The 19,072-nt window shown below is 30.3% G+C and overlaps 2 protein-coding genes across 7 annotated transcripts; one reads left to right on the top strand and one right to left on the bottom strand.

The window, feature by feature from the left end:
- The first annotated feature begins 57 nt into the window (after window positions 1-57).
- On the top strand, window positions 58-11,358 carry LOC148278300 (RING finger and transmembrane domain-containing protein 2-like). 4 transcript variants are annotated; one of them, XM_088231621.1, is made up of 6 exons: window positions 58-102; window positions 628-774; window positions 4,690-5,014; window positions 5,977-6,402; window positions 6,484-6,699; window positions 7,734-11,358. In XM_088231621.1, the coding sequence occupies exons 3-6, from the start codon at window positions 4,877-4,879 to the stop codon at window positions 7,965-7,967; spliced, it is 1,014 nt and encodes a 337-aa protein (XP_088087747.1). In that variant the 5' UTR covers window positions 58-102; window positions 628-774; window positions 4,690-4,876; the 3' UTR covers window positions 7,968-11,358. The 4 variants fall into 4 exon arrangements, with proteins under 4 accessions (XP_088087747.1, XP_088087750.1, XP_088087748.1 ...); XM_088231624.1 differs by having other exon boundaries at window positions 91-230; XM_088231622.1 differs by lacking the exon at window positions 58-102 and adding an exon at window positions 211-226.
- A 2,196-nt stretch (window positions 11,359-13,554) lies between these two features.
- LOC148278301 (uncharacterized) lies at window positions 13,555-18,836 on the bottom strand. 3 transcript variants are annotated; one of them, XM_088231626.1, is made up of 4 exons: window positions 18,769-18,836; window positions 18,257-18,603; window positions 17,589-17,694; window positions 13,555-14,013 (listed from the first exon to the last, which is right to left on the bottom strand). In XM_088231626.1, the coding sequence occupies exons 2-4, from the start codon at window positions 18,546-18,548 to the stop codon at window positions 13,890-13,892; spliced, it is 522 nt and encodes a 173-aa protein (XP_088087752.1). In that variant the 5' UTR covers window positions 18,549-18,603; window positions 18,769-18,836; the 3' UTR covers window positions 13,555-13,889. The 3 variants fall into 3 exon arrangements, with proteins under 3 accessions (XP_088087752.1, XP_088087753.1, XP_088087754.1); XM_088231627.1 differs by having other exon boundaries at window positions 18,708-18,826; XM_088231628.1 differs by having other exon boundaries at window positions 18,744-18,820.
- Window positions 18,837-19,072: the final 236 nt, after the last annotated feature.

Below are 19,072 nucleotides of genomic sequence, written 5' to 3' on the forward strand. Positions count from 1 at the left end.
AATTTTCTACTTTCTACCACAGACTACAGATATCTTCTTTCTACTCTCTTGTATTTTATCTCTGTAGTCTGTGATTTTATCCTACATGTTTATAATTTGTGTGTTTGTGTTTTGATATTTTTTACAGTTTAATTTTACGTTATTTTATGCGAAAATGTGATTTATCCATAGAATTTAGATTTCTTAATGCTATGGATGTTTTTAAGATAGTCACAATTTCACAATAGTCTGTGCGATCTGTGGATATTCAAATTATTTATTTTACCAAACGACATTATTACATATATTTGTCATGTTTTAATTTTAGAGTTATTTATTTAAACAAATCGCACCCTTAGTAATAAAAGGGCATAATACGAAAAAGTAGTTTTTTTGGGAAATTGCGTTTAAAGATTCTGGAAACCTGCATTCCAGCTTATTTTTCGAATAAAATGCTTATTATTTAAGTTATAAATGAAAAATTACGCGGATTTGTTCTTTGATAACTACTCCATAAATAGCCCTAAAAAAATATTTGATTATAAATAAATAGTAATAGTATAAAGTAATTGAAAAAAACACTTTCAAATTAGGCCCATATAGTACGAAATCACATAACACCTATAACTGTTTACTTTTTAATCACAGTTGGTACTCTATATCACAAAACCAAACCGCAAGTGTGAACTTATTGTTTCCATTTTATAAATTAAATATCAATTAAGTTAAAGTAATACTTTAATAAAATCAGTATCAAAAGTAAAAGCCATTACAATTACCTAAATGTTGACTAAGGTAATTGCTCTTTTCTTTACTCCTTAGGTAATTTTAATATTATAAAGTAAGATAAGCATTATCAATTAGATATTATAAACTCTTATAACTATGAACTTTACAATTTTTATATTGACCTCCACTTACTATTTTTTATCTCTATATCACAATATCTCCATTTTAAACTTAAAAAATTACCCATAACATAAACAAAATATCCGTTCTGAAAAATAAACAATCAGCCTCAAAAAACTTAATAGTAAGTACTTTTCTACATAATCAGTCTAAAAAAATAATCTTTAAACCCCGAAGGTTAATCCACATAACGATATTTATAAACATTTATGTTTAATAATCTAATAAAATGAAGACAATATGTTTTTATAATAAGCATAGTATGGATCTATCAATTGCTTGTTAATAAGATCCTTGAGGTAATTCTTTTTAGCAGCACTAAGTTAAGATGCCTCTAAGTATGCCTTTTCCATGGTTATTTCCTCAATATCTGGCATCCTTTTTCTCGTGTTACGTACATCAACTTTTTTAAAAATATCCTTGTATGAACCCTTATAATATAAAGAAAAGGGGTCGTCTTTGGTAAACTCCATACTACATTTTTTTTCTGTTCATCAGTATTAAAATTAAAGCCCCAACTTTCTTGCAATTGCCGAAGATTGTAAAAAAAACTATGTGTTAAACTGTAAACTATAAATGGCGTACTGGTCTTTCTTGATCTTGATTGCTGCTATGTACTGAATTGGGGAGTATATTGGTCCAGTTTTCAGATCTCTAGCTATCCATTTTTGTATCAAACTGTGTACATTATCAGCCTCATTTTGTGTGTGGCCCTTGAGATATTTGTGAGTTATTGATGTCAAATTTTTTATATTGGCAACAGCATATAAGTATAAACAAGTCAGATATTTATTTTTGTTTTGACCACAACAGTTATCAGAAATAAATGTTATATTTACTTCTCTGTTACCAGCTTTTTCAGACACCATCTGTAAATAATGGAAAACACAGCTCCCTATCTCCGTAGTTCCTCTTTTATTTATTCATTAAGGAAATCATACAGTCTTTTTATAAATACAAGGTACAAAAGAACAATAAAAAAAGTGAGACCAATTACAGATTTCACATTAATTTATTATGAATGCAGGAGGAGAGGGGAAAAAATAATTAAATTCTATAAAAATAAAAATATTTAATAAAAGTACATAAAAGGGAAAAGACATTGTTTAGCTCCAACTCTACTTTCCTCCCCTCTCTCTCTGCTTCCATGAACATTATATTTCTTAGTAAAAATTCACAACCAACAATAATTAATTAGATGCAGGTAGTAGATGTTCATATTTATAAGTATAAATTAAGAACATATTACAACAGAGATGAAGAACATTAAGGATAAGGTAATATAGAAGTCCAGGCATCTACAGGGCTTATGACCTGTCAATGGCTGGTTTAAGTGGTTGAAGGTTTCCCCAGGGAGTTGAACCCAGTCCTTGTCTACAAAAATTTGAACAAACTCAAAATATTGTTTAAAAATTAAGAGTTGAAATTAAAAGTTAAAATATTTTTTTTTACCTTGAGTCTCATCACAAAAATAACAATGGGCATTTTCATAGCGTTTAGAGATATCTATCGTTAGATAATGGTCTGAGTGATTTGCTTTATGAAATTTCCTCATTTTTAAATCAGGTAAATTCAATAATAAATCCTGCTTGGTATGGAAATCCAATTAGCTCAAACTAAAAATAATAGTCCAAGAAATTTATTTTATAAACTAGTTTTAAAAACACACCCTTAGGTCAACGCCAAATTTTCAAATCTACATTTTTTTCTAGATATTGTTTCATGCTCTGGTTTTGTAAATCTGCGTAAATTATAATTATAAAGTTATGATCTTATTACACAATTTCGTATACTTTTTTATTTTTAATAGAAATATTAGCATTCTTATAATTTACCCAAATATTTAAACTTTGGGGGCTATTTTCAACGAGTTGTATAAGGTGGTATAGTGGGGTTCAAACCTCGGACCTCTGATCCGTGAATCCGCGACACAGGACCACAACCCGATTCGCTGTGTTAATTCTAATTTAAAACACCCAGTAATCTCAAAACCAGCCGAAACGCTACTATGGCGGTAACCCAAGACATTAAAAAGTAATATCCTATATTATATTCTTGTTACTACCTTGATATCAGCGTAAATATATTTCTGTATTTCAAATCCAAGGATACTTATTACCTCGGGTGTTGTGTATGAAGGCAATCTTTATTCCTTCGATTTATATATTTTATCTACAATGAGGAGTTCAGTGTTTTATTTTTAAAAAAATATTTGTTAATAGACTATTAAACTAAGCCAAAAAAAAAGTAAATAAAATTTACTTTAGAAATAGAAAAAGATAAAAAATTTTACTATCTTGACTTGTCTTCAAAAATAAAAAAAATATTTCGATATCTACCGTAAATAAATATATTCACACACAATTATTCATAATTCTTCAAATCATTCAATTGCCTATAAACATTTCGCGTTCCATTCAATGATACATAGGTTAATTAACATTCCACTAGATGATACTAATTACAAAAAAGAACTCAATACAATACAACAGATTGCTAATAATAATGGATATAATGAGAATTTAATTGATGACATATTAAATCAAAAACAAAAACGCAAACATATAAATAAATATTTATATTCTACTCCCACAATAAATTAAGCAAATCCACCTAAACAATAGAGGCAGATTCTTTTTATAAATGTCAATTTTTCTAAACAATTATCTAATTCCCTGCCATCAAACATTAAACCCGCATTCTACACAACTAATAATATAGGAACATTGTTTAAAAATCACAAAGACAAAGTCCATTAATATAATAAATCTGGCATATACCAATTAAGTTGTGATTGCGATTCAATCTACATTGGATAAACTAAAAGAAACTTTGATATTAGAGTAAAAGAACACTTAAGGTGCCTAAATAATAATAATTTTTATGAATTCGCAAACCATCTGATAGAAAATAATCATTATTTCAATAAAGACACTGGATTAAAAGTTCTTCATGTTGAAAATAAAATATTAAAATTAGACAACTTGGAAATCTTAGAAATTAAAAAAGCTATTTTAATTTCAGTTCCATTAGTTCAGTATACCTTGAGAAAGAAGCTTGTTTAGCATTGAAACCGGTCGATGGAAAAAACAAATATTAGTGGCTAAAAACAAAGTTGTTTTATTTATTACTAAAATAACCTTTTATATAAGCATTGTTTTATTTTAAAAAAAAAACAATAAAATTGACTTAATAGATCTTTGCCTGAAAGTTTTTGTTCAATTATTCTAAAAAAGAACTAAATCACATATATCGTGTACCGACTATTCTTAATTCTATGCGTGTACCCTTTTAAGTAGGCATAATTCAATTGTCAAGCTGTGACAAATGTCGATTGTCAAATGGTGTGAATTGCTACCAGATATATGTATACTCTTGATTTTTGACAATTGTCAAATGTCGTAGACAAATATCAACTGTGAAATATCACAAATTGCCACCAGATATGCCCAATTTTCATTTGTAACTTTTTAAAAATAAGTATTTGCGTTCTTATGACTCAACCAAATATTTAATTTTGAGGGCCTTTTTAACGAGTTGTAAATAACTAACTATTAGAAAATGGGAATCAAGTTGGGGTAGAGAGGGGGATACGAACTACGGATCTTTGAGCCGTGAGTCCGATACACGAGCCACGGGAACACAACCCGGTTCGACACATAGCTAAATAAGCAACCTGATACACTTGAGATTTGACAATCCCCACATGTCTGGGACAAATATCCAGTGTTTTATAGTTACCCTATGTCGTAATGTAGCAGAAAAAAACATACTTATTAATATTTTTCAACATATTTTTAGGCGAGAGGAGAAGTTTCACAATCTCAAAATACAGATTGGCGTAGCAGGGTAACTCGTTCTAAGGAAAATATTTCAACAGTTTATTTACACAATTTTCAAAGGCCAGATCATGTCAACTTAAACCCGGGGATCGAAACTCAACTGTTACCGAGAAATTCACATGTTTCGGGAGTAGAAATATCTCACGATGATGAATCACACAGGATCCGCAATGAACGAGAGATTTGACAATGGCGAAAATAACTTAGTGTTTCAGCCTCTCAGGAACTACCAAGTAGATGATGATAATGAAGACAGTGAATCCTCGTCACCAATTAATTCATTAGTAAGTGTTTAATTTAAGGTTGCAATGAGGTGTTTTTAAAAATATTTTTTTTTATGTTATTAGACTATCAAACTAGGCCAAAGAAAAATAAATTTTGTGCTGTAGTATCATTGCTATGATTTTTTTAAGTATTGTGATTTTGAAATTCCATCGCTCGTGACGTCACTAGTTCAAGGCGGCAAGTTTTTCTGACATTCAAAAAGGAGAATCTGTCAAAACATACTAAACGTTGGAAAATATAGCTATCTGCAAACTGGAAATCTATCACAACATATAACAATGCTATAATTGATTGGTTATTGTTCACCTGAACCTTTGACATTTCAAAGTAGTTTATTATTTTTTATTTTTTTACGCACTTTTGAGAAACTTCGTGGTACAATTAAATGCTTTAATTTTTACCACAGTTAAGAAAACTTTTATTGTATCCAAATTTTCATAGCACTGAACTTCCTAATTACAGGTCATAGAATGGTTTGGACTCAAAGAGTGATTGGGTGATTAAGTAATGTTTGTTTAATATGATTATTAATTAGGTGGGTAAGATTTGTGAACAATTAATAAGACTGGGTAATTTGCAAGGAAATTTAATCTGAAGCAGATATTCAATAAAGTACATATTGATAAAAATGCTCTCCAAGATAAATGTATATTTATTTAAGTATATAATTGAATTTGAGCCCTGATAGAAGTTAGACGTGTTTAGAAGTGATTTATATATTTTGATGGATTTTGAAACTAATGCATATCTATAACATTATGTTTTATTTATTTACACTTGCGAATAATATCAATCTTATCTTAATTATGGTGTATGTTTCTCGCTGGAAGTCGATTGTTAAATGAAGTCTTGTAGACAAATAACTGGTTTCATCACTCTCGGGACATTGTCACGCCGGTATTTATGTTTAAATATATATATTGTAATATGTTACTAATGCTTATTTATATTTTTATTTCAGGCGGACTTCTCAAGATGGCTTCATACAGTAGTCAAATATTTACCTGTCATATTAATTATATCCATAAAATTTTTCTACGACCACTGTATCTCTCTATTATCATCAGCTATTATGATTTTTGGATTTTTACAAACCGATACTTACGTTAAAAATAAAGTAGTCAGCTGCATGGACAAAAATATATTTCAGTCTTTTAAAGTTATACTCTTTTCTCTTTGTTGTATATTCATTGTAGATTTTTTGACTGGTTTTAGTGTAAATAATATTGGTTACTTAATTTTAAGGCCAAAACTAAACGAATCTTTAAATTTTTTGGAAATGCTTTGGATCCTAGCCATTTCCGACTTTTTCTTTAAATTCATAACTATAGACTTAAAGATATTAGTGTCATGTTTACCCCAATTTATTCTACCATTTGAAAAAAGGGTAAGTATTTTTATACTGGGACCATATATGTACATTATCAACATATTACAATGTCGACATTGATATATGTTTTATTTTTAGGGAAAATTGTTCTCTGTTATTGAAGCAACATCACAACTCTATAGACTGGTGGTACCGATCAAACCGTGGTTATACTATTTACTGAAATCATACAAGGGGAATGAAAAAATGTTTTCAGTTGTGTTATGTACAGTTTATATAGTGGCTAAGGGATTTGAAGTTGTAAAGAAGGTTAAAAAGTGGAGGAAGTCAATTTCTCACCTGATACAAAAATCTGTAAGTTGTATAAAAATATATAAATATTGTTATTGTTTTGACAGTTTTTTTAAATATTGAAAAAAATTATGTGACTAAATGCATGTTTTAGACTAACTTGCATATGAGAAGCAAACATTCAAAAAGTGATTCGTCACATAAATATAGAGCTTGAAAAATTAAGAAAAACTTGTTTTTAACAACAATATTTGTTGAAATGAATTTAAGGACATATTTTATATATTATTCTTTTTTTTTGTCAGCCTCGTGGTGTAATGGTCAGCGCGTTTTCCTACCGTGCGATAGGTCTCGGGTAAGATTCCCGACATAGTTGAAATGAAATATTTATTTAAAAGGGTATTTTCACACCGGAAAATTTCATAGTCCCTGGACCGGTACCTAATGCGTAAGACTAATCATCTTACTTTCATGTAACAAAAATTATCAAGATACGCTGCGATTATTGTACCAATGCAGTGCCCTATGCATCATTAAGTGCGTAAAGGGAATGATGATGATTTTTTTTTCATTAGTATGTTTACAAAAAGTGTTGTATAGTTGTGAAAAACTTTAATTGGACTCATACATTACTATTATTATGTGAATTGTTTAAAAATTTGATGTAAACATATATTTTTTTTGAATTTGGATAAATCACTTTTTGAATGTTTTCTCCTCATATATAGATTAGATGAAACATTTCTAATACAGAGAGAGAGCCTATTTGTAATTCAAAAACAAATCCGGAATTGGTTGCATTATTGTAAATATGTATTGATTACAACAATAAGATTTGCTGGAGATTGTTTAGTTTGCTTTTGATGCCACATATCGCTACATCGATGCACATCTTTAAAATTTATGTTATGTTGCAGTTGCAGATAATGGCTATTTTGTGTGACACATCAATATAATTAAAATACAATCAATACATAAATAAATAATACCTACTGTCATTTCATATAAATCTTTCCAGTTTGACTAAGTACAAAATAGCTATACTGTTGCATTGATGTGGTAAAATACATGTCGTAAAGTTAGTTGTAATTTTTTAGGCTTGGGGAACCTGTCCAAGTCCTGAGCAAATCCAAATTGCTGGAAAGATGTGTCCAGTATGTCGAGATGCATTTAATTCTCCCGTCCTCCTCAAATGTTCACACATCTTCTGTAAAACTTGCTTAATTCTCTGGTTTAACAAAGTACAGACTTGCCCGGTCTGCAGAGCTCACATATACACAGAAACTTCTACGAACAACGGAGGAACGAGTTATTTCTGCCAATTATACTAAAATGTATTACACAACCACCCTACTTTATATGATAAAGTTTATGCATTTTAAACAAATTACTCAATTTGAAATAGTCGATAATTTATAAATATGTTAAAGAGTGTGTTCGGTCAATCCAACATTTTTAATTCATCATACAATACAGTTCATTCCAGTTCATCATTATTATTTATTTACGGACTTCTTTGGTCCATTTGCTTGATTTACCCGAGTATTTCAATTTTGGGGCTATTTTCAACGAGTTGGGAGCAACTTAATGATAGTAAATAAAAATCAAGTTGTAAACGGGGTTTGAACCTCTGATCCGTGAGGCTGCGACACTACTTAGGGACCCCTACTCGGTTTAATATCAAGCATGAGAGTCATTGATCGACTCTCTTGTGCCATGTTGATTGATCGTGATGCAACAAAGTGTGAAATTAATTATCGCTAGATTGAGTTCTAGTTTTTTCAAAACATCATTATAATCTACCTGTTGTAAAAATATATTGAAAATAATTTAGTTATACTGATTTATATGTGATCAAACTTGGTTGTAGCAAAAATATGAGACTGTTTACAGCCAATACTTATATTTATACAAAAATATTGGTCGTTAGTTAAATTAACACCTTTATTGGAAACATTTGAAGAGTGATTTTTCAAAGTTGCCTAAGCCAGAAAAGTTGTTTAGAGAAAAACAGTTATTTGTGCTTTGTCCATTTTTAACAGATTATATAGTAAAATATTTTAAAAAGTAGTGACACAAAAACATACTCATAGTGACCATCATTGTTTATTTTACACCAGGGCTGCATTCAACGAGAATACATATACTACAAAAACTGGGAGAATATCCATTTTCGGTACATAAAAAAGTTTGTGTTTAAATGTTTCCAAATAACATTAGTTTTTTATATATCCCAATCAGATTCTTTCGTTAAATTCTAATTTCAAACCGTACTTTTACAAGTGCACCCATGTTAGAAAGAAGAGCTTGGTTTTTGTGCCGCTATATAAACAAATACTTCCCAATGAAAAGTTACAATATTATTTTCACAGTGTTTTTCTGAATGGTTTTTACACATTTTCACGAAACAAGCAGGCATTTTGGTTTCGGTTCTAAACATCAAGCTCACGTCACTCCCGGCTGATGGTCAAGGAACAACTAAATACGCATTAGGCACCGGTTAAGTAATCATTTTTGAGGGCTCAGGCGCATCTATGTGTATTAATAGGTTGATGAATCAAATACACTTTGGTAATTTGCCATCATTAAAATGTTTATTGAAATGAGGATTTTTGAGGGCATTTTTAGGAAAAATGTGAAATTCTAAAGCTTCACATTATTAGACTAATACCCGTATGCAGAGGCAAACCTTAAGGTGAGGTAAGTAAATTCTATTGTATTCACCTTCGGGTTATTCTCTGCATATTAGATTAGAATGTACTTTCCTCATCTTAAGTTTTGTCTCTGCATACGGGTATAAGAGACAGTGGGCGAATTTTCTTGCTGGTTATGCAGCTTATAATTTAATTATGATTACAAATTTTGACTTACGACTGTTTGAAAAATCACTCTCTCTTTGTTTTTTAAAAAAAAACATTTTGCCTTAAAAATATGTTGTTTCAAGAATTGGGAATAAATACTCCCCATTATTCAAGTTACACATATGTAATACAGAATACGCTTTAAATGCAATTTTTATACAGCTTTATTTCAAGTAAGATTCAAAGAAATTTGTAGCGGAAACGTGAAGCTTTTTTTTTAAATTCAGTGATAGACTAGTGTTAGTTTTTCAAATATTTATTTAATGACAAAAGTAATTTTGTGTCATTTGCATTGTCTTGGCATCACTGGTATTTATATCACTCATACCCGTATGCAGAGACAAACCTTAAGGTGAGGAAAGTACATTCTATTGTCTTCACCTTCGGGTTATTCTCTGCATTTGAGGTTAGAATGTATTTTCCTCACCTTAAGTTTTGTCTCTGCATACGGGTTTGAGTGTCCATTATTATGATTGTTTGCATATTTTGATTTTTATTTAATGAATAATAAGAAGTTTTTTAAAATAACCTGAAATTTGTAATTTTTTCTTCATATTTTTTTTGCGAGCGACATGATTTGAACTTATTAATTAAAGTTTTGAGAGGGCTTACAAAAAATATTTTGCTCAAATACTAGAAAAAGCTCTTACGAAGATTTGGGCTGCTTCCAACCATTACAAAATATGTTGAAGTGATTCATCTAGTAAATCAGATGATTGTGACAAAATGCTTGTAGAAAAACCTCATACACTTTAATTGCACTTCATGTGAAATTTTGTCGAACACTGTTGAATATGGCCAATATTAATTTCCCAAGTATGTTTAACGTCTTCATAAGAAACAGATTAACATATACAAGAATTGCTTTGCTGGAATAAAAGTAATGGATTCTAAGTCGTTCGAAAAAAAATGTTTTCAAAGATGTGAAAGATAAGTTTCCACCATACATAAAAAGATCACTATAACCTCTCATTCCGTTCCGATAATAATGTCAGCCAATGAACAAAATCCTATACACAATAATACATTCATTAACTGAATATTATTTGATCAGAAAGCAAGGTTATTATGTTATCTTTATCAATTATTTAAGAAATATTGAATACTTTTAAAATCATCATTGTATCGGACATTGCCGCTTATGTAGAGAAAAGCGGCCCATAGCGCATTAATGCGCGCCGAACATTAAATATAATATCAAGTCTAGCTGCCCTTGTTCAGGATCGTAGACGCGAGAGCTTCAGAGATGATAGCTGCACCGGGAAAAAGCTCAACTGAGCGTACAAAAATTATCGGACCTCTGGCAACGGCTGGATCTTCGCGAATTGTCGCCAGGCTGCGCTAGCGGCGCCCTAACGTATAGAATCATATGATTTTTTTTGTATTAATTCATATGTTGGTTTTTCTCATCTATTTCGGCTATGAGTCTCGATTATGTAATTTAATAAGCTGCTCTTTAATAAAGATAGTTAATTATGTCACTTGCGGGGGCAAATGTTAGAATATCGAGACTAGCCACAAATATGTATGGGATGGTGAGGTATTAGGCCTCACAGATCTCACTAAAACCTTTGTTACCCCTTTACACAGTATGTAGGAATTGAGATATATGAAAGATGTTTACATACTCAATTCATATGTAAACTGTATACCGAGAGAGTTATTCAGTTTTAAAATTGTAATGTAGAAACAAAATGTATAAATGTTCTGCCAATGAGAGAGTGCGCTACGAGTTAATCTGGGACAGCTCGACCCTCTCCTAGGGGCCTCATATAGTGTCTCGCACCGTGTCCGACTGCAACACGGAACAAATACAATAAAACCCGACTGTTTTTTAATGAATAAATTGTGTATAAATGAAGACTAACTGTGTTTTTATTTGAATTACGCCCTCTCCGCCTTTTAACTCCGCCACCTACCCTTTTGGAGGATATCACCGCCGACTCAGCCAGAGAAGTCTACGAGATAGCGGGAATAGCAGCTGCCGAGCCACCCATATTCTACAGTTCAACTATATACACGGCGAGGTGTCTTGTATAGCCATAATATTTTTCAATTTTAAACTTAATTTATATTTCAATTATTGTTTTTGTGTTTATAATAAAATTGCCTTTTTTGGTTTACAATAATGAGAAAAATAAATTTTGCTTTATGTGGAATCAAAGTATATTATTTATATTTACTTAATCATTTCATGAGATGTGACTTAAACGCCCATCAAAAAACGCCTTTTCTTAATTTGCTGATACCTCAGTGTCTTTTTGTAAGTAATTTATTATTGAAGAATGGAGAGTATAATTAAGAAAGAAGTCATAAGTTATATTTATAATTCTTTTTTGTGTAGTACTGATTGAAAACATTGTTTTTTTTTTTTTAAATTATGTGTTGCATTAAAAATGTTTACTAATTAAAAATAAAATAAACAAATTATTGTAAGACATCACTCCTCATTATTTACTTACACATACAAGAATTGTTTTTATTTTACGTAATGGGAAACGTTAATGTAAATATATGTATTAAATTTATTTAAAAAATGTATTTACTACTTATATTTTTTATCAGAAAAAACAAAAAAAATAATTTTTAATCTTCAAAACAAAAAATTAAAATCATGATGTATCACCAAGTTTTTATTACTTTCTCGCTCACACAACATAATATTTTCTCATTTAAAAAATAAATTTTTTAATTTTCCTTTAATGAAGGTTTGAAGTTCGAGACTGATCAAAATCACCCCATTCCACTTACCTACTCTACTCGAATCATAAATTTTTACATAAAAACTATCTCCGCATCCGATGATGTCATACTTGGTGACATCACGAATTGTCTGTTTTTATTTTTATCCAAATCACTAGATTTTGATTCTTTATTTGCCCATTGAGAAGAAAGTAAGATCTTCGCCACATTTTGTCGGGTTTCTGGCACAAGTAGGTAACTACAAATTTTCGAAAATTGAGATTTCTTCATAACTGGTATCAAATAATCTTTGTTTAAAAAGTAAATAAAAATGTGTCATATTTTATAAATAAAAAATTAATTTTTTTTATTATATTAACTTACGGTTTTAATTGAATAGCCGATTTGGGATTAGTTTTTAACTATATGCAATATCTCACAACTGGTAAAATGTTAGTTAGCAACTTGTTCCTGAAACCCAACGATTTTATGATAAACAATTACTTCAAAACATTACATAACAATTTGAAAAGTAAATGATGTATAAAAAATTAGTGTTTTTTTGTTTTATTAAACTGTTGAATTGGGGATACACCATTCATACAATTGATTTATTTACGCTCACAGGGCTTTTACAATAATACTTTTTACTACAAACATTAGGAGAAATAAGGAATGCATAGTATATTTTAAATGTTTAATTATAATCGCAAATCCATTTTTTAAATAAATATAGTCTCTGGACTGGCACCTAAAGCGTAAGACTGATCATCTTACATCCATGTAACAAAAACCAATTATCAAGATACGCTGCAGTTGGTGTACCAATGCAGTGCCCTACGCACCGTTAGGTGCAAAAAGGGAATAATAAATTAATCTGATAAACAACTCTGGTAATAAGTGACAAATAAAAATGCTAAATGCTACAAAAAAATGAATTCCGTAAAACTGGTAATGAATTAAATAGTGATATTGCTTGACCCGTTAAAAAACCCTTTCCTCCTTATTACAACATAGATGATGAGTATTTTTGAGAAGGGAATATAGAGGTCTAGGCATTCACAGGGTTTATGACCTGTCATTGGCTGGTTTTTCACATCTCAAATGTTCTCCGTCTGTTGCAATATGAAATTCAGTCTACAAGCATTTGAACAAACTCTTTAATATTTGTGATTCAGAATGTCGTACTAATAATGAAGAAATATTGCCAATCAAACTGTATCATTAGTGGATGTTTAGACATAAGTTAGTAAAATATGTAAAAATCTGGAGGGTCAATATTTGTATTTTTTATAATCATGCAGAAATATTGGATAGGTGAGCTGAAATTCTGAATACAATTTGGATGAAAAATATCAAATAAAAAAAAAAGTTATATAATGCATACTGTGTATATTATATTTTTTATAAGGGCAATTATAACACAAGCTGGAATATATCATTATTACTTATTATAAAACCAAGTAAAAGTTGGTCCACCGTATAGTTATGTACATCAATATAAGTGAGTGAGAATTTAAATACATAGTAACAACATATCCAACATCTACATACAGAAGAAACATTATTTGCTAATATAGCATTTTTCTACCTTAATAATATATCAACAGTGGACTAGAGAGAAGTTACAATTGGTAAGCCAGCAGTAATGAAATTTTTAACATTAAATCTAAAATTTGTATAATTTAAAACCTGCTTCAGTGCAATTATTTATTTTAGTTTTGTTTGTGATTGAAAGAATGCTCCATCGGATAATGTTGCCTGTTTGTTTATTTCTTTGTGTCTTTTCTGAGAAACTATTTCCTCTAATACTTCGCCATCGCCTTTTATTAATCTGAAAGAAAAACTACATAAACTGAATAGGAATGAAGAAATAAACATAAATGTTTGTGTATTGTAAAAACAAGTATTACAACTTCAAACAACTCACATTTATTGAGGGAACTGCAAAAACACAATGAACAAACAATCACGCCGTTTCCCCGTAGGGGCAGGCTTAGTAGGAGACGATAGAATGTCATATTGCCCTGTCTTTGCATTCAGACCTCACTTCCTCTACATTCGTACATCTTCTCATACACGCACGCATATTATTCTGACTTTTGACATGTCAATTTTAAGTATTTGTTGGATTTAGTTGTGCCATGTCTTTCTCGGTCTTCCCCATTTTCCGCATCTATCAACATTCTCATCATAAACCCTTTAAGCCGTTCTTTCACTGTCCATTCGTCCAAACCAACACAGCATGCCTTTCTTCATTTTGTCAATGATGCTAGTATCAACCTTACATAATTTATTTTTAAATATTTTTATTAATAACATTGTACATACATTTATAAGGGACAGACACAGTTTATAGCAACACAATCAGGAACGGCCCATGCCTGGGAACTTGCCCCCACTCACTAGAAAATCTGTGTTTAGTTGGGGCACTTGTAATCCATTTATAAACATTAATAGATATATTTGCATATTTATTAATATATATTCATATTAAGTTTATACATATCATATGCACAGATCTTGACATTTTTGCACCTATCACACACCGTTTTATCACACATTCGTCTGAGAGATCGCATTTTGACAGCATTCACCCTACTTTTATCATTGTTTGTTCAATTCCATATATCGCTCCCATACACAGATTTGCCTCATGCGTCAAACATTTTTTTGTCAAGGTAGATTTAAGCGGACCATTCACCCTGTTCCCGGCACTCACCCTCCTTTCAATATCTTTCCCAGTCTTTTCATCCTTAGTAAACATACTTCCCAGATACATAAATTCTTCTACCTGATTCAGTATATCTCCGTTCAAACTCACATTTAGTTATACTTTCATCCCTTTCAAAAACCATTACTTTCGATTTATCAACATTCATTAGCAAATCACTTGCATACATCGTAGACTTTTGCTACCAAGTATTGTGGGTCTTTGTTGCTAGCAAGAAGCACAGCATCATTAGCATACAAAAGACAATTGACAGTTAAATAACCCATTTTTGCTCCCATTCTTAAATATTTCAGTTTTTTCATGGTTATAGATGTAAAGGAACTGCACATTAATAATAATAAAATAGGAGCACAAGTTTTGACCACTTTCAACTTAAGATTTTTTACCAGTAACCAAGTTTCATCATGACCGACAAAGGTGAAAAAGTTTAGGGATTAAATGTAAAAATAAAACATATTTTATCTAATGATGTAATAACTTATATCTATATTATTTATTGTTTCAGCATTTACTTTGTGGAAAAACATTTTGAATTTATTTAAAATAAAACACTTTGTAAATTGACCATATGCAAAAGTCATAAATAAAGGGATCATAATGAACAATTTAGAAAATATTGAAATACAAAAAAATTTAAATTCAGAGAAAACTTTAATTAATAGTATTATATTTTAAAATGCATCACCCCTGCTATCAATATTCCCCATAATTAGGAAAACCCCACCCCCTCCACCTCACATTGCCTTTCCCCTTCCACCCGACCCTATCAGTACCTAAGTATTAATCTGTGTATGTATTTTAGTTTAGTTTATATTTACACCTGAGGATGGGTAATACTGATTACCCGAAACTAGTCGTGTTTTAATGTATTAAACTCTTGTGTGGTAAATTTACAAGTGTTTTATTTTAAATAAAAACTTATATTTACCAGTCTGAAGATGCCCATTAGAGGGTGAAAGCGCTTATTGTTCAAATAAATAAGTGGAAGTGTACCAAGTATTTTTAAATAATAACTTATATGTAAATATAACAATTTAAACATTTAATTACATAGCTGAATGGTTTCTGAAATCGAACTCCCCCGTTAAGGGTGCCATAAATAAAAAAACTGTGTTTTGAGTTAACTATGACATGCAGAACTGCCATATCTTAAAATTTCATTAAAACCGCATACATAATATTTATTTATAGTGCAAAAATAAACAATTATAGATTTTTTAATACTTATATTATTATTGAATACTAGCTGACCCGAACGACGTTGTCCTGCCCAAACGTTGGCTTGCCTTGGAAAAAGACTTTTTGTTGATAAGTAGGTACCTAGGTACTTGTTTGTGATTGAATTTCAAAACTAAAAATTGTTTATATTCAAATATTAAATTTAAGTAGGTACTTGTTTAGGGTTCAATTCCAAAACATAAAATACATATTTTTTCAAATATGGCATTCTTTTTGCAAACGTCAAACTCCGGTCTTCTCACCAACTGTGAGGGGTGTACTTATGTGGGAATACGATTTTTAAAAATGTATTGAATTTAATATTATTTTAGTGTTACCAAAAATCTAATAAAAAGAAATAAATGGGTAGAAATTATAAGGAATTCAAGGAAAGAATCTGATTGAGATCCACAAAAAACAAATGCTGTTTGTAAACATTCAAAAACAAACTTTTTTATACACAAAAAAACAACATCTTTCCATTTTTTTCCAAATGCATTCTCCTCTAATACAACCCTGGTAGATCGATGAATAAAAAATTTATGCTCCTAACTTTTTTTTACATATTCGATTGAAGATTTTAATATCTACGAACACACACAGCGCACAGCGCAAAGATCTATATTTCTCTGAAAACCGCACGTAAATCGGTTAAGCTGTTTAGGAGGAGTACGGTGACATCCCATGTACAGAGGAATTATACATATATATATATAAAGATATTGCAGTATAGTTATATTGAGCACATTGTTTTATGTGGCCAAAACTTGCAAAAGTCAAAATCTTCAAACTCGTTTTTCTCAGTTTGACGCATTTAGAGTTAATAATAACAACCCAGAAAACTGCTACCAGATTATTCCCACATAGCTTTGGCAATTCTGAACTCCACCCCACTTCAAATAAATAATGTTATACCAGTTATTTTTATACAAATTAATAAATAGTAAAATTGATTCCCCTAATCTACTTGAAAGACTTCCATTCCGTGTGCCATCTAGACCGACAAGATAAAATCTTTTGTTTTACACAGACCAACTATTTGAAACAATCCACATTACTTAGACAATGCGAGCAATACAACAATAGATTTACCGAGGCTGATATATTTTATATGTATGTAAATTTAGGTAAAAAATTATAGAAATATTAAAATATGCAGATATTTAATTAACTTTATTATTACATACATATTTTTAATTTCTTATATTTTACATTTGTCATAATATTTAACATAATTTAAACTATTGTCTTAAGTGTTACCAATTTTTTTGGTGTGTGCATGAGTGTTCTACACTAATATACAAAGAAATTGTCAATATTTGTGTACGTACTGTTTTGTTAACCAATAAAATAAATATGTGACACCCTTTTCAATAGGGCGAAACTGCTTATTCCAAATGTTTCTAACTTCTTTATTTTCTAAGAGATGTATCTGAGGATAGAACAAATAGGGTAACCTGTATCTTCCTGATTCCTCGTCGAGAACTTTTCTTACAACAGATTGTCGTTTTTCCCATTCTTCTTTTGTCATAGGCGCCATCGTTTTAGATCTTTCCATTAATCCTGTAATAAAATAAATCGGAACAAGTGTAGGGTAATTATTGTGCAATAACAATGAGCTGTAGGCTTATTCTGTCACAGTTTCGTTTGTTCTTCATATATCCATCTCATTCTAACGCAATTAAAAACATATTTTGCTCTCGCTTCTCATACAATATTAATTAGTTACAGAATAATGCCACTGAAATAGAACCTGTCTCAATTGGCATATGAAAAGTTTCCTGGCTGAAAAATTAATGGTGATCGATTTATTGATATATTTACTAGACACATTGAGTCATAGACACACGATTGTAGAAAACAAAAATAGGTTTAAAAAAACTCTAAAAAGTTGACAAATATTTGTTTTATTTATTTATTTATTTTTGCACCACAACAGGCCAGGAGGCCCAATTACAGTGGTGAATTAGATCACAGAACACCCAGGCTTGAGAAAATACACATTTTTAATTTTTGTGTTCTCACCGGGAATCGAACCCGGAACCTTTCGTGTGTGAGTCAAGCGTCTTGACCACTACACCACGGAGGCCGCCTATATGTATAGATACAGAATCACAGAACCCACCAATAGGAATATTACAAGATTTTTCCTCAGTTGGATTCCCAGATGTTTCGATAGGTAAATTATTGGTACAGTCTTTTTCCAGGCTTCTACTTTTTGATTTTTTGTGTTTCTTTTTGTGACTTTTATGTTTTTTTTTTAGTCTTTTGGCAGTTTTACGTTCTCTCTTGATTTTTTTCTTGAGTTTTTTCATAACTTTGCGAATATTGTCTGAATCGGTACTACTAGCACTAGAACTTGCGGGATCACTGTCGCTTGATGAAGTTTTTCTCACTTTTCGAGTGGCTATCTCCATTTTTAAAATGATTTATTTTTCTTCGTTTAAACAATTAACAGAAAAAAATTCAAAACTGAAATTTAAAATACTAATTAAAAATATTTAATTTTTAATTATTTTAATAACTAACAATATATCTGAGGAGATACAAAAAAAATCTACGAGGAAACTATTTACGGCAAGAAATAAGACTTTTTTTAATTTGTTCAATACAATTAAAAACAATAAAATTAAATACGATATGTAAATGCACTTTTATAAACAATATGAAAATTGATTTGACACTTGATACTGACACTGACAAACTTGACAGTTTGAAATTTGATAACGAGAGCCACAGAAAAGCCAAACCTATGAAACAAACTTTAAAAATAAATATTGTGGGTACCTACCTAAATTTTATGAGCACAGAATATTGAATTTTTTTTATAAAGTAAAAAAGAAATATTTGCGTACTTATGATTTACACAAATATTTCAATTTCAGGGGGTATTTTCAACGAGTTGTAAAAAACTCAACATTAAAAAATGGGAGTTGTGGGA

This window comes from Micrasema longulum, unplaced genomic scaffold (assembly GCF_059751315.1).
Source record: "Micrasema longulum isolate JH-2025_06_02 unplaced genomic scaffold, ASM5975131v1 h1tg000897l, whole genome shotgun sequence".
NCBI lineage: Eukaryota > Metazoa > Arthropoda > Insecta > Trichoptera > Brachycentridae > Micrasema > Micrasema longulum.